General features: G+C 35.8%; 5 protein-coding genes across 5 annotated transcripts; 3 read left to right on the plus strand and 2 right to left on the minus strand.

The window, feature by feature from the left end:
* Window positions 1-1897: 1897 nt before the first annotated feature.
* On the plus strand, window positions 1898-3058 carry RHIMIDRAFT_248066 (S-adenosyl-L-methionine-dependent methyltransferase; the record flags this gene model as incomplete). Its single annotated transcript, XM_023610477.1, has 4 exons — window positions 1898-2041; window positions 2090-2337; window positions 2383-2684; window positions 2868-3058. The coding sequence occupies 4 exons, from the start codon at window positions 1898-1900 to the stop codon at window positions 3056-3058; spliced, it is 885 nt and encodes a 294-aa protein (XP_023461753.1).
* A 237-nt stretch (window positions 3059-3295) lies between these two features.
* RHIMIDRAFT_241997 (uncharacterized protein) lies at window positions 3296-3888 on the minus strand (the record flags this gene model as incomplete). Its single annotated transcript, XM_023609692.1, has 2 exons — window positions 3296-3346; window positions 3397-3888. The coding sequence occupies 2 exons, from the start codon at window positions 3886-3888 to the stop codon at window positions 3296-3298; spliced, it is 543 nt and encodes a 180-aa protein (XP_023461754.1).
* Window positions 3889-4013: 125 nt separating this feature from the next.
* Window positions 4014-4755, plus strand: RHIMIDRAFT_270391 (uncharacterized protein). The gene has a single exon (XM_023612186.1). It carries the CDS (start codon window positions 4278-4280, stop codon window positions 4536-4538), a length of 261 nt encoding a protein of 86 aa, XP_023461755.1. The 5' UTR covers window positions 4014-4277; the 3' UTR covers window positions 4539-4755.
* A 299-nt stretch (window positions 4756-5054) lies between these two features.
* Window positions 5055-7000, plus strand: RHIMIDRAFT_80280 (asparagine synthetase; the record flags this gene model as incomplete). Its single annotated transcript, XM_023615719.1, has 5 exons — window positions 5055-5137; window positions 5186-5274; window positions 5323-5471; window positions 5525-6023; window positions 6074-7000. 5 exons carry the CDS (start codon window positions 5058-5060, stop codon window positions 6961-6963), a joined length of 1707 nt encoding a protein of 568 aa, XP_023461756.1. The 3' UTR covers window positions 6964-7000.
* A 639-nt stretch (window positions 7001-7639) lies between these two features.
* RHIMIDRAFT_208536 (glucocorticoid receptor-like (DNA-binding domain)) lies at window positions 7640-7876 on the minus strand (the record flags this gene model as incomplete). The annotated part of the gene is made up of 1 exon (XM_023607067.1): window positions 7640-7876. A coding segment is annotated over one exon (237 nt), but the record flags the coding sequence as incomplete, so codon positions are not given.
* Between the last annotated feature and the right edge of the window lie 7397 nt (window positions 7877-15273).

Here is a 15273-nt window from a genome sequence, read left to right on the forward strand (position 1 = left end):
AAAAAAAATGGAAGCATATAGTTGCCCAAAAGTGTACCCAATGACAGACAAAATTATCTTGTTGTCACTTGACGTCTTTTTATGCAGGGTTCACATTTTGAATCCATCGGAAACAATCGATAATCACACACATTCCTTCCGACAATTACGAAGCTCGTGTATGCGCTATATATCTTTCGGCATTGTTTTTCACGCGTAAATGCCGCACATGCTTGCATTTATATAAATCACACAGCAAAAACAAAAAGTCTTCTAGACACATACATACGCACGAGATCCTTTTTATTTTTGAATGATTATTTCCCATTATTGGTCTCTTCCTCAAAGTTCTTACAAGGCGCTTTGTTGTAGACGCTCTTTGAAGTTCATTTTAGTGGGCCAAGTAAAAAGGTATGTTAGCATTCTATAGTTCTAAAGGTTTTAGCATTCTGGGATCTGGAGGGTTGGGGATAGAAAACCTACACCTTCTTGTGGCTGTTCCTGTAAGTAAAAGCTTACTGCTTTGAGACTAAGAGAGACTACACTTTAGTTAATATTTTTTAATAATAATAAAACTTTATTAAATATGTTATAGTGTGGAATGGATTAATAAAGTGAGATTTATGAACTATGATAAAATGATTGAGGTATTCTTGGAGCAAGAAAGGAATTTGAACCTTGGCGTCTTTAAAACACATAAAATGGAACTTCCCTTTGGGATATGCATTCTTATGAGTTCCATATCCCAGCCTATACAAGCATGTTGTCATTTGTTATAGCATTTCTACTTTTTACTTAGCCATCATCAGAAATTCAATTGTGGTTAATTGGTTTACTTTGGCCGGATTCTTCTCAACTAACGCAAAGACCATGTTATTTCAGCTTTGTTATTATTTGAAATGGTCAATTAAGTCGACAGCTTGCGATTGTTATTCTTCAAAAAAGAAGAGCTGAATATTATTAAAATAAGACGCGTGTGAGTTTCATAGGGAATATTAATGTTGTCAACATGATTGTTTATTAATGCTTTACTATATTTATAAGTTATTCTTATAAAACATGTCTGAGCATATCTCTCATGATCTTTGGAAGCTTTACAAGTCTATCATTCATATATTTATCATCAGCGATTCTCTCTTACTTTGCAGGAACCTAATTCATCCGTTCCACTTTTACAAAGAATATCTCGGGTTGTCTGACTGTAGATGATGGTTTAACTATCAGAATGACTGATTCGGTTTAAAATGTGTTGGTTAAAGACTGTGTAGATTGGATGAAGCACTCTTATTCGATAGATGCCTGGCCCTTGAAGCCGATGCTTCAATTATAAAAAGTAAAATTATAAACCGCAAAATATAAAATCACAGTCCGCAAACTTTGAGGAAAAAGCCAATATGTCATTTTATCCTTTTATATTACAGTAAATCGTTGTTTCATATTGGCTGACCAAAAAAATACCAAGAAAGGAAAGAGGTGGCTAAAGAATTAAACACATCTTCATTTAAAAATGGAACGCGCACTAAAGAAACGTCATTATAAAAAAATTTTTTTTTCTTGCGGTGCAACTTGAAGAGAGGGTCTATAAATATAATTTTTTTTTTTGCTGCACAAATAGCAACCATATCCATTGTTGTTAATGTAGGACACATGTGTAATTCTATAGTTTCCACTTTGTATCACCCTTTTGCTTCTATTGTCCGGATTGGTTATCCCGATGCATCCTAATATTTTTTACTTTTTTTTTTTTTTTTTCTTCTTTCTTCTCTTTTTCTCCCTTTTTACAAAAAAAATGGGGAATCAAACAAGTAAAGTGATTGAGAAATCAAGAGAAAGGAAAGAAAGAAGAAAGACAAGAAGGCGAAGTACAATCACACTCGGTGGACGATCTCACTCATCATTGGTGATGAAAGGGGGAACAATGTCTGGAAATTATGATTGGATTGATGAAAGACAGGAAAGTCAACCAAAATCAAGGCGTCAATCAATTACAGAATTTTTTGTGGGACGAAAGAAAAGTCTGGTTCAAGAGGATTTTAAAGAATTTGATAGACTTCAAAGACAGGTAATAAAAAGATAGTTATTATTCACCAGTCATTGACAATGTCGATAGCATTATTTATTGAAAAGCGCAAGAAAAGCAAATACATGTCATCAATTGAAAGATCCGGGAGTAATACTAGACGTTGGTACTGGAAATGGTATCTGGGCACTTGAAATGGCAGCAGAACACTGTCAAACCAAGGTTATCGGGCTAGACATTAGACCGCCTAGTGAACAACAAGGAAAGCCAAAAAATTTGATCTACAAGGAAGCAGATATTATGCAAACATGGCCGATTGAATCTAATTCGGTTGACTTGTAAGTTTTTGATGTTAATGTTGACACTTTGCTAATACTCAATAGTGTATTTCAACGTAATATGGGTCAAATCATCTTGAAAGATCAATGGACTCATGTCCTAAGTGAAATGTATCGTGTTCTTAAGCCTGGAGGTGTGATTGAACTTGTCGAAGCTGATCTCTGGCATCATAATCCTGGGCCTGTTCAAAAAGCATTTGACGAATTCTCTCAGACACAATGCAATGAATTAGGCTTGGACTTTAGATTCACTGAAACTCTAAGTGAACAATTAGACACAATTGGCTTTAAGGAATTAGATAAATGTACTATAGATATACCCATTGGAGAGTGGCCACAGGATCCAGGTAAAAACTAAAGGATTTGGCAAGCTGTGGTATTTTTAGTGGAGATTGGGCTCTTGTCAGCGCAAACGATCCAAAAAAGTCCAGATTGTGCAAAATATATGGAGCGGATGATATTCTAGAGGAAGGGTAATAAAAAAAAAAAAAGATATATGTAAAATAAATATCAACCTTCTCAATATACAGAATTGAAACAATTTGGATTTATCAACAAGGAAATTCAAAAGGCATTTTTAAGGAATAGAAAAAGTATTTATATATCCAAATGGAATGTGACACCTGATGATTATGACTTGGCTGTGCAGGAGTTGATGGCTGAATTTGAAGACTATCGTGGATTTACACGGTTCAATTGTTGGACAGCTAAAAAGATTTGAAATATGCACCTTATGTAATTTATATATTTATATGCTATAGAGAGAATATTAATAATATGCAATATATGAAAATGTATATGCCTACACAACATTTTATAATATAAAAAATGAGATAGAGACAAAAAGAAGAAAAAGATTTTATATATAAATAAAATAAAAATTAGACATTATTATATAATACAAGACAACGTAAAGGGAAAGGAAAGGGATAGGGGGATGTATAATGTATGTATGTTTTTAAGAATAAGGAGAGGACCTTGAGTTATAATGACGAGATGGTCGATGTTGCTATTCATTACATAAATACACGATTCATTTCATTTCTTATTGTGTCTTACCGTATATGGATGAGGATTATATCTTGGACGTGAATAAAAATAATTCGACCTCTCTGAAGGTGGGCCCCATCGAGTCGTCTTTTCTTCTTGTTCTTGCATTTTCTCTTGTTCTTGTATTTTCTCTTGTTCTTGTTTCTTTTTTATTTGTTCTTGCAACATCATTTGTTTAATTAGCTGAAACAGTCTATGCTTTTCATCTTTCAATGTTTGAATCTTGGCTTTAATTTCATCACAGGTCATTTTAAATTCTTTTTCTCTTTCCTCTGTTTCTTCTTCTTCTTCTTCAACAAAAGGCTTCTTCTCTTCAACAGGTGGGGAAGGTAAACCACCAATATGTTCTATAGGTGGTGATGTCTGTTTGGGCAATTGCTTTTGTTTGCATCGATCAATGATAACAGACTTGATTGCGTCTAATCTTTGAGTAGGTTGAAAATGATAGACGACATTTTCTTTTTTAATATCTTCTTTATAATCAAATATGGTGTCTTTCATTTATAAAAGTGTTTATGTAAAAGAAGAGAAAAAGAAGTGAAAAGGAAAGAAATTTTATATATAAAAAAAAAAAAAACTTTTATTCGTTGAGTTTTATAGACTATTTTGAGTCACTCTAAACTTACCTTCTACTAAAAAAAAAAATAAAGTTTATTCCATCCTGGCTTATATGCATGTCAAATAAAACAAACGAGAAAGAAGACGGTCCCCCCTTCTAGTCATCCAAGTGCGGTTAATAAAAAAAAAAAGATTTTTAGGTCACTCTACAAGTGCTGTGCATAAAGAAAGAAATGAAAAAAAAATAGAGACTTGGCTTTTTTAAAAAAAAAAAATAATAATAACCGCGCAGCAAAATTATTTCCCTTACCTCTTTTTTCTTTTATTTCTTAATGTCGACTCAAGTGCTTTCTCTTTATCGTCAATTCCTTCGTCATGGCAAAAAGTTTGCTTCTTATAACTTTAGGGATTACACCATTCGCCGTTCAAAAGATGGATTTCGTGCCAACATGAATGAAACAAATCCTGAAAAGATTACTGCCTTGCTCGAAAAAGCTAAACATGACTTGGATGTAGTGAAACGTCAAGCTGCGATCAGTCAAATGTATACTAGAGGTGAACACTTGGTTGTTGAAATACCTCGTAGAGCTTAAATACCTAAATAAATAAATATCATTTTACCACACACATACACATATTGTCATGAATGTATATTTGAGATAAAAAAATCAATGGTGCAACATGTCCATTCAGCGACCTTATCTACCTCAAATGCAGGCCAGCCATTGTGGGAAAAAAAGGACACCGTTCGTTGGATAAAAAAAAAGATTGCTATAAAAGGAAATAAGTTAAGTGTGAGTCACAATGGGCAAGCAACAGAAAAAGTTACACAAGATAACTAGGTTGAAAAAAAAGCTTTATTATAAAGTCAACCAACAAAGGAAAAAAAGACGAATTAAATAAAAGATGCAAAGAGAGAGAGAGAAAAAGAGAAAAAATAGCAAGCAAAAGGCTAACCAATGAGTGATCTTTTAATAAAAAGAAAAGCAAGAAAAAGATCAGTGGATAAGTGTAGATGCCGTTTAAAACGCCGAATAAAGATAATACCTATAAATCAGTCAAATTTCTACATCCACTTCTGTTCCTTTTCTTTTTCATTTTGATTTTCAATCATGTGTGGTATTTTTGCCGTATACAACTATCAAGGTGACGCCGAAGCCTATCGTCAACGTGCTTTATATCTTTCAAAAAAGTAAGTTCAATGAGTAGAACAAGAGATGATATTAACTCTGATAAATAGGATCAGACACCGTGGTCCTGATTGGTCTGGCTGTGTGATTGCAAACAACCACATCTTTTCTCATGAACGTCTTGCTATTGTCGGCCTCAGTAAGTTTTGCTTTTTTAAAAAAAACAAATAGCTTATTCTCTTTAAAGGCTCTGGTGCTCAACCCATCGTCAGCGAAGACGGCAACTTGATCCTCTGTGTTAACGGTGAGATCTATAACCACAAGCAATTAAGAAACCAATTAAAGGAAGATTATGATTTCAAGACTGAATCTGACTGTGAAGTTATTATGCACGGTGTAAGTGTTTGGATCTTCATCACGTTCTGACTCTAAACATATCTATTATATAGTACAAGGAATTAGACAAAGATATTGTTCAACACCTGGACGGTATGTTCTCTTTTGTTCTCTTGGACAAGACTCGTAACCGTATTATCGCTGCTCGTGATCCTATCGGTATCACTACCCTTTACTACGGCTGGAACTCCAAGATGCCTGGTACTGTCTATTTTGCCTCTGAACTCAAATCATTGAACGAAGACTGCGATAAGATCCTGGCTTTCCCTCCTGGTCATATCTATGACTCCGACACCCAAGAGACCACTCGTTGGTTCAACCCTAGCTGGTGGAATGGCGACCGTGTGCCTACGAACCCTGTCAACTATACAGTGTTGAGAGAAGCCCTCGAAAAGGCTGTCCGTAAGAGATTGATGGCTGAAGTACCTTATGGTGTTCTTTTGTCTGGTGGTCTTGATTCCAGTTTGATTGCTTCTATTGCTGCTCGTGAAACTGAGAAGATCGCTGCTGGTTACAGAGGATCTGACAGTGACGTTGAAAACTTTGATGAAAGTAAGTTTTAAAAAAGTATGACAGTGACTTCTTACTTAACCATTCACCAGGTGGTCCTCGTTTATGGCCTCGACTCCACTCATTCTCTATTGGTCTCCCGGGGTCCCCCGACTTGATCGCCGCTCGTGAAGTCGCTAAACATTTGAAGACAGTTCACCACGAATACACATTCACGATCCAAGAAGCCCTGGACGCTGTGAGCGATGTGATTTATCATTTGGAAACCTACGACGTCACAACCATCCGTGCCTCAACCCCCATGTACCTCTTGTCTCGTAAGATCAAGGCTATGGGCGTCAAGATGGTCTTGTCCGGTGAAGGTGCCGATGAAGTCTTTGGCGGTTACCTCTACTTCAACAATGCACCCGACAAGGAATCCTTCCATGCTGAAACAGTCACACGTGTCAAGAACTTGCATACTGCCGATTGTCTTCGTGCCAACAAATCTACCATGGCCTGGGGTGTCGAAGCCCGTGTGCCCTTCTTGGACAAGCAATTCCTGGAGGTCTCTATGAACATTGACCCTGCCGAAAAATTACATGACCGTAGCAAGGGACGCATGGAGAAGTATATCCTGAGAAAGGCATTTGACACCTCTGACGAGCCCAACGCAAAGCCTTACTTGCCTAGCGAGATTCTCTGGCGTCAAAAGGAACAGTTCTCAGACGGTGTTGGATACAGCTGGATTGATACCCTCAAACAAGTCAGTGAGAACAAGGTCTCAGATGATGAATTCTCTCAAGCCTCTGCTCGCTGGACCAAGGACGTGCCTACGACCAAGGAAGCTTACATGTACAGAGTCATGTTTGAACAATGGTATCCTCAAGAAGCATGTACAGCTTCTGTCGTCAGATGGATTCCTAGAGGCGATTGGGGTTGTCCTGAGGACCCTTCAGGTCGTGCTCAAAAGGTCCATGATGCTGCTTATATCAAGAAATAGACACTGTACATTATTGCAACCATACATATAGAATGAGAGAAATAAAAAAAAGCTTTACACACATTTATTTTTTTTAAGATAGTAATGAAGGCAATGAATTTGTATTATTATTGTTGTTGTTATAATTTGAAGAGGGTAATGCAGAAATAGGAGGTAAACGATTTATAAATGCAGTAGAGTCTTTGGGTGGAGGGGATCTAGCTAAGGACAGTAAGGATCTTGCCACTTGATGTTCTTTGTCTTTGGTGTCTTGATGTAACGAACAATGAACACAGGATTGACCGTTCGGTATAGGATTGGCCAGGGCACGGTCAATGTCCTCTAACATGGACGTAGTCTCAGATAGCAAGCTGGACAGTCTACTGACCTCTCTTTGCAAGTAACTTCGGTATTCTTTTTGTGATTCGATTGTATTTGAACAAACGTGTAAATCCAATTTTTTATAATGCATAGAAGAAGAATGATGATGGCTCGGCGGGTACAGTGGTGGTAAGACGATAGGTTGGATAGAAGGTGATGGACTGTTGGTTTGAGAAGATGATGATGACGGTGATGGAGGAGGCATGAGTTCTGAATCACTTTCTGCTTGTTGTTGTTGCTGTTGTTGATGATGATGTTCATTTGATTTTCTTCTTGTACGTTTTTCAGTCGCACTATTATTACTATTTGAAGAGCAACGCTTTCTCCTTTTGATCACTGTTCTCATCATCGTGGCTGGCCTGTGCACCAGATGTAATTTATAATAAAGCCCACATGCATTGCATATCGTTCTTCCACTCGTATCTCTTCTCCACAAGGGTGTCGTCGTCGTTTCACAATTAGCACATATCGTCACACCTTGATGATGGTCTTCTGCCTTTTTATCTTCCTCAGGTGTCCACGCTGTTAATTCTTGTTCTTTTCTATCAAACATGGTCATCTTTTTAGGAAAAACGAAGGAGGGATTGTTTATTTTATGTCAAAAGGTTGAAGAAAAAAAAAAAAGTTCAAGAAAGAAAGAAAAGAAAAAAGAGGGAGGAGATAAAGAAAACGAAAGAGAAGTTCTAAAAAATTAATCGCGCCATTTTAATTCAAGATAAAGCTGATAAAATGATAAACGTTAAATAAATCTTTTACCAATGAAATCTATTCCATCAAAGTTCTCACGTTAGATTCCTCTCAAGTAAGGAGAAGAAATTTCAAAAAGGGGAAAAGGGGAACGATATTGCTATGGGTCTGCTGCCATGGTGTTTTCAATTTGATCGTTGTTTCCATAGTAATAAAAAATTTTATTTTAGAAACACAGCTCAGATCGAAACATATTCAAGACACATTTATAGTTTATGAATGTTCCGATTTACCCACACATAAAAACAAAGCTTACAGTAAAAGGATCAAATAGCCATCATTCTGTCAATAAACTTTATCTTTTTTTTTCCTCCCTAGTGGCGTTCATCTTGAGATTTTATTCCCCTTTCTCTTTTTATCTGTTTCTTTCATAATCAATTAGATAATCATCTCATAAATAAACACATGTGCTTCATCTTTTGATAGATTAATTGCATGCACCCTTCTTATTTTTGTTATATTGTTTTGTTGATTCATTGGTTTCTTTTTAGGAGGAGCGGCTCTTTGTTGACACATTGTTTTTTCGCTGTCAAACTTTTCCATGTCTTTCCGTGAGGAAGACAGCTAAATTACAAGTTGGCTGTTCAAGAGAATTAGTGCAATCGTGTCCTCCCTTTTTTTTTTTGTAAAAAAAAAAAAGAGATATTCAAGCTTTTGAAATGTTGAAGAATCAAGTCAAAGATTTTCAAAGATTTTCTAAGCAATTCTACAATCAGCTTACTCTTTAAGGATTACGTACATAGAGCTTCAAAGGGCGCTTTCCCTTGGCTACACACAGAGTGTAAAAGAGAAAAAAGCGAAAAAGCGAGAGTCTTTTTGTGTGTGTGTGTGTGGTATCAAATGTAGACGTTGTGCTAATTTAGAGTCTGTGTCAACGTCTCAGACTGCTAAAGACGCTCTGTTGGAATTTCTACCGTTTCAAATGGAAGCATTATTTGAACTCAGACAAGAGGCATCCCATCCAATCAAATTGAAACTTTCTTAAATTCATTTTAAGCGTGAGACTCTTCAATGTCGCCCCTCTCGTGTCGGCCCTTAGAATTTTGTAGGGTGAAACCCAAGCGTCGTTCTATGAGTTTCTGTCATCTTACGTAATAACTTTGTGAAAGGCTAATGACCCTTAGTGACAGTCGTCTGATCCCTACTGAATTTGAAGGGCTGCAAGTCGAAATTTTAACTTGGGGACTTATTCCTTGTTTGATGTACTTTAATCAATTTTATCAATCAGAATGTAAACTCGAACTATAATACAGATCAATGAAAGTATCTATGCTAAAAATGAGGGACAAATTTCAGGTGATGACATATTATAAAAGGTTTATTCAGAGTGACATTCGAACTCATTGTCAGATGAGAACCTCAATTTTGAATTTCACACAAATGATTGTTTTTCGAGAATGGTACTTACTTTGCAATAGATGCAACAGTTGTCATTATTGAAAGCGTCAACCCTTTAAAATATGGCAATACCTTCTGTTTGGTATACTATCCACCTTTATTTGCTCTGTCCGCTTCCATATCGTTGCCTTTTTTGATGTCTTTTTTGTTGTTCCTGTTTATTGGGTTCTTTCCCTCTAAAGAATTTTCGAATGCGATGAATTGAAATGAGCGATGTAATTAGCATATGTATAAACCAAGAAGATCAATAATTAATTCAGGATATTTTATGCAGCACACTGTAATACAGGCTATTAGCATAATGTCGCTCTCTATCTGCAGGCATTAACAAATTATAATAAGCTATTTCAATACTCCTCTAAAGTGAAAACCAGCGTGAATATAATAAACAGGTAAAATCTGGCTGAGTATATTGTTTTTTATGTGCTGCTTCATGACTCATGTTTGAATTTCCGAATACCTTATCTTTTTCCTTATTCTTTAAATACGTATCTCCGTCCTATTCCCAATTAGCTGCTATGTCTGTGAGGCATAGCCGCATTTTATGCGGAATATCAACACCAAATAGAATATCAAAGTCAATGGGTAAGTTACTTGGCCCAGTAGGAGCTATCTCAACTACTTCCGCAAAAGTAATACCAGCCAACGTGGTTTGCCAATAATAAAGTAAGAGATGAAGGCTAATAGTAGGATAAAAGACAAAAAGAATAATAAAGTCAATGGGACTGAAATATACGATAATCTTTATATACAATGAATAAACAAAGATATTCATTTATTCATCATCATACAAGAAGCATGGGAAGGGCCACAAGACTAAGAGTGAGCTTGTCCAGACAGTGATTGTTGAATGGCTAAGCCTTGATATGTACTACAGGAGCATTGACGTTCGGTTGAAGTAGCGTAACCGCGCTTCAGAAGCTAGGTGAAAGAAAGCTCACATATGATAAGATATATGCAGAATAAGCTATAGCTGCAGAGCGATATCTACGAATGCTTAGTAACAATGCTGCCGTGATCATTTAAAAAGGAAAGAAAGTGGACCGCGTTAAATTGAGCGTGAGCTACACAGCTAAAAGTGAACTGCCCTTTGCTAAAAATGGAATAAATGAACCGCATAGTGAACTGCCCTTGGTTAAAAGTGTGTGATAAACCAAGTCTTAACAAGGTGCAAAAAATACATGGAATAAGGAGCTCTACTGATGCTTTTCGAGACACAGGGCACATTTTAGGGAGAACTTCTGTTGAATGCGTATTGCTCATTAGATAGTTCATGATATATAGATGGTGATTAAACTACGGATGTTGAGAATAACATGACCTCACGTAGAGTTGTATTATATAAAAATTTTATCTGATGAAAAAGTAGTTTGTTAATTCATTCAGCTCATCATCGCTGTGCCTGACCAGTTGTTAATGATAGAGCTGAAGCCTTAGCAGTGAGGAAGGGTACTGATCTGAGAATCCTTTGTAAATCTATGTGAATGTTTATATTGTCATAAAGGAATGAAGGCTCTAGTATATCATCAATTTACCTTTATATCTCAATCCAGATTAATGTCAATCATTGGATTTATTTCAGCCAGTGCTTTTAATACAATAGAATTATTCAAAAAGTATGACTGTAACGGCGTATAGCCTACCAAGTAATCGCCTGTGCAGTATATTAATTCACAGCCCTATTGTTCTTTGGAAAACATGCTATTAAACAGCTGATTTGAACAAATATAAATATTTCAGTTTATTATTCTAATGTAACACCTTTATTTTATCATAAGAATTGCACCATTAGCTGAAAAAGATACTAGAAGCCTGGGCCTCTTCTATTTTCCATTCGAATAATAAATCTACGCTATCATTACATAAATAATGGCTAGGTCATGAGTGAACCTTGCCCTTTCTTATTACCAATAAATTACATCACTGGTCATGCCTATCACTCAAGGTACGCGAGTATCATGACAGTATAGTCATTTTATTCAAGTATGTCGCGTATCTTAGCAACCCATCCTGTTTCGAGCGCTATTTGAAATAGCTCATGGAGACTTTGAAGACCTATTGCTTTACTATAAAAATGAACGTATAATCATTAAATCTATCACAATCACAATCGTTGTTGACGTCTGTCTACATTTTACAAGCATAAGGGAAAGAATAGGGATATAATAACAAGAAATGGAGGATAAACATTTACCTTTTACCTTTTTTCATGTGCAATAAAACTATAATTTCTTATGTTTTCCTAAGTCAGTAATTTAATAATCTACGTTTCATGTTTAATAACCAGATTTTGGTACATGAGGGTTAAGGTAAGTTGTTTTTGATTCTTCCTAGAAAATAGCAGAAAAACGGATTATATTACATACATGTCCTCCATCAAAAATTTTAGCATATTTTATAAGAGCCCCCTATTTCTTTCAATAATGGGTGTTGATCTATAGATGACTATTACATAACAGCATCTTTCTCTTTCTTTTTCTATTCCTTAAACACGCTATTTACAAGCAGATACTAAAGGTATATGAAAAACAAACAAAGGACAATGTCTAGATTCTTTTGATAACTATCACGTATGTTCTACAGAATTGACAGATTAGTGCGTTTTGAAGAAAAGCTTTATTTTTTGTTTACTATCAGTTTTACTTTTAAGGATGTCGTCCCTTTTCAGCTTTTGTTCTTGTACTTATTTTCAAAGAAATTAACTAGAAAAATAGAAAAACCGCGTATTGCAAATAAGAAAAGTGAAGCAATCATAATAAAAAATTATACATGTGCGAGGTCAACTTTATGTAGACAAGCGGTTTTACAAAAGAAAAGGAACCGTGAAATTATGCAAAAAAAGGGGAGATTTTCGAATATGTTCTAATATGAAAAAGATAGAAAATGAGTTATTTATTTATTGTTCATTACTGGAAAGGGAGGATTAGCCATTTATTTTCGGCCTAAATAACAAACAAAAAACTATAAAAGAGAGACCATCATTTTTTTCCTTTTTCCTTTTTTTTTTTTTTCATTCTTAAGAAATCTCTGATACTAGCACATGCTTAAAAAATGCTTGCTACTGCTTATCAATACGCTCAAATACTCAAATAAATACTCAAATACCTAATTATGCTTATCAAATGCTTACCAATGCCTACAAATGATCATCAGTACCTGAAAATACTAATGAATGCCTGCCTTATGCTTATCAACGTCGGAAAGTCCCTGAAGAATTTTGCTTGTGTCTATCAATATCTGCTGCTAATGAATATTGCTCTGGAATAACTACATATTCAAGTCCTGAAGCCTCAAGGAACATAATCAATCTGCTTAGCCAATTTATGTTAAAATATGTCAATATATGCTGCAAGAAAAAAAGTTATAAAAAACAAAAATTATGCCAAACTAGGACAAATTAGGGCAAACTACCCATTTCACAATTCCATACCAAGCTAAACATATTAGTACGAGGCATGGTAACCTATGCCATTGAAAGGTATTTGCGATACAAAAGAGATACAACAATAAGCCACGAATATATAATTACGAATTTAAGGGTTGCTTTAAGTTCAAATGGGCTTGTACCGACTTGTTTAGAGAGTGAAGATTGACTTATTGTAGGTTGATTTGACGATGGTAAATTTGGAGACTGAACCAACGTGCGATGAAGCATAAATTTGAAAAAGTTGTCAGCTCAATTCTTGACCACTTCTTTCGCGTTCGGCTCCACTAACATGGTCTAACCAATCTCTACCCCTTCATAAAGCTAGAAAACATATTCCCTTGGAGAAGTGTTCAGAACCTCACGTATCCACCCTGCTTGTATCACTTTCTAGAACTTCATAAACCTGTATTGTATTTTAACAAGCATGAATATTATCCGCAGGATAGTTGAATAATACACTGCCGATAATGGGTAGTAGAGGATACAAATCAACTCACCAAGAAACCGTGCGCTGATTCCAGCATGGAATGGTATACTATGCTTTATTCGAGCATCAAATAGCGTGTTTAATTCTACCATGCAGAAGTCAACAACAAATACCATAACGGAGTTACAACTCACAGTGGAAATGTCTAGTGAGCAGCATGCGAAGACATTAAACATACTATCGATGATACTCTGAAGAAAATACACAGTACAATTTCGATGATTGATGGTATCATTCGGCGTAATTTGGATACCAAATTCTCAGTTGTTACCTTTGCATTTTGCATTCAATTGGCAAGAAGAATAATACACTCTCGATGATATATCTAGAGCCTGAGAAAATTGGCTACTATGTTCACCAAGAGGGTCATCACACTAAGATTCCTGTGTCTTTTGAAGAAAGAGGCTAACAGCTACGAGTTTTGAGTTCTTGAAATGGCGGAAATCGACAATCCAACTCTGCGACGGTAAATTCAATTCAATACAGACCAGATGAGGCACAAGAGCTTAGCAATGCCAAGAAGGAAACACCGATTTTCGTTATAAATGTGAAATAGAAGTCGACCGTAAGGAGGAAGTACCAACTTGGGAGCGGGCTTCGGCTTTGAGCGTGCTGACTATCTCGCTTCTCTTTTGTTGTCACATGTCGGATTGTAAATTATTACTGTTATCAATGTGTCTTGTTTAATAAAGAACCTCTTCGGCGTCTTTGTCTCTTTCTTTTCTCCTTTTCCTAACTTGGATCTAACGAATATATAACAACCACTAAATATCATAGAGGAGTAAATAGTTTTTTTATTCTTCTCTTTGCTTAAAGAGAGAGGCTTCTATTTATCTAAAATCTAGCCATTTATCATAAATAGACCCTTCTTACTCCTCTAGCAATCCTCTTCGGACTCTCCTTCCAGAGGTTAAAAGAAAGAAGAGACTGAACTATCTTCACGGCAACAGAAATAAAGATTGGCCACCAGAAAGCTTCGTAAGTTCAGTTCAATCTTATCATTGTCAGTCCATTAATTTCAATTATTAGCATATGTGATAAACAACGTCAACACATCACAGAGAATCTTTTCAAGTTTAAATATAGAAACATCAGCCCTTTACTGACGACACGAACAATCGGAACAGCACAAGGATCCCGTGAGCTAAACGAAGAATTTGTAAATACAAGTTAAAAGCCCTAGTATAATAAAAAACCATTATATTACGGAATATGTTTATAAAAGGTTATCAAAGTTCCTTTGTTAAAATGATATCAATAACCACAAAGCGATTAGCTGTAATAGCCCTCTTTCATATTTCCCGCGTTATAATGGCCGATTGGTTATATGGTCGGAATATTACACGTTTCGACAAACTGGGTTGTAGCGGACGAGGTACTTGTAGAAGAAATAGTGTTGGTATTGTCAAGTGTGCGCTGTTGTGTGATGTGTATTTAAGTTTGGCAATAAATTAATCTCTAGCTGCAAGACTCCTTTTACAATCTGGAAATTTCCAGTTAGAGATTAACTGATCAGCTATCCGGGATTAAAGAACGATAGCCTGGTGTTATGCGGCTTCTGTTGTACATCTAAGGGGAGTCAAATCATTCAGATTAATCCGCTTTACGTATTTTTTTGATGGGGACCATTTCTTTATTTTTTAGAAAGAGGAAATGAAACCGTCAGTTGGTGAGACGTCGTCATAGAAATGAAAAGTAAAAATGAAGTAAATCAAATAAGAGAAACACTACATATAAAAACAACAGGCTGATTTAATAATATCCTTACTGTATGTACAAAGAAGAAACAGTTCAAGAATGTCTTATTGGACCTGAGTGAGCTCCGTCCACAAATATCTAAATTTCAAACCCAGAATATCCTAAAGCATTCTATTAGTCACTCCAAGAGAGT

This window comes from Rhizopus microsporus (genome assembly GCF_002708625.1).
Source record: "Rhizopus microsporus ATCC 52813 unplaced genomic scaffold scaffold_27, whole genome shotgun sequence".
NCBI lineage: Eukaryota > Fungi > Mucoromycota > Mucoromycetes > Mucorales > Rhizopodaceae > Rhizopus > Rhizopus microsporus.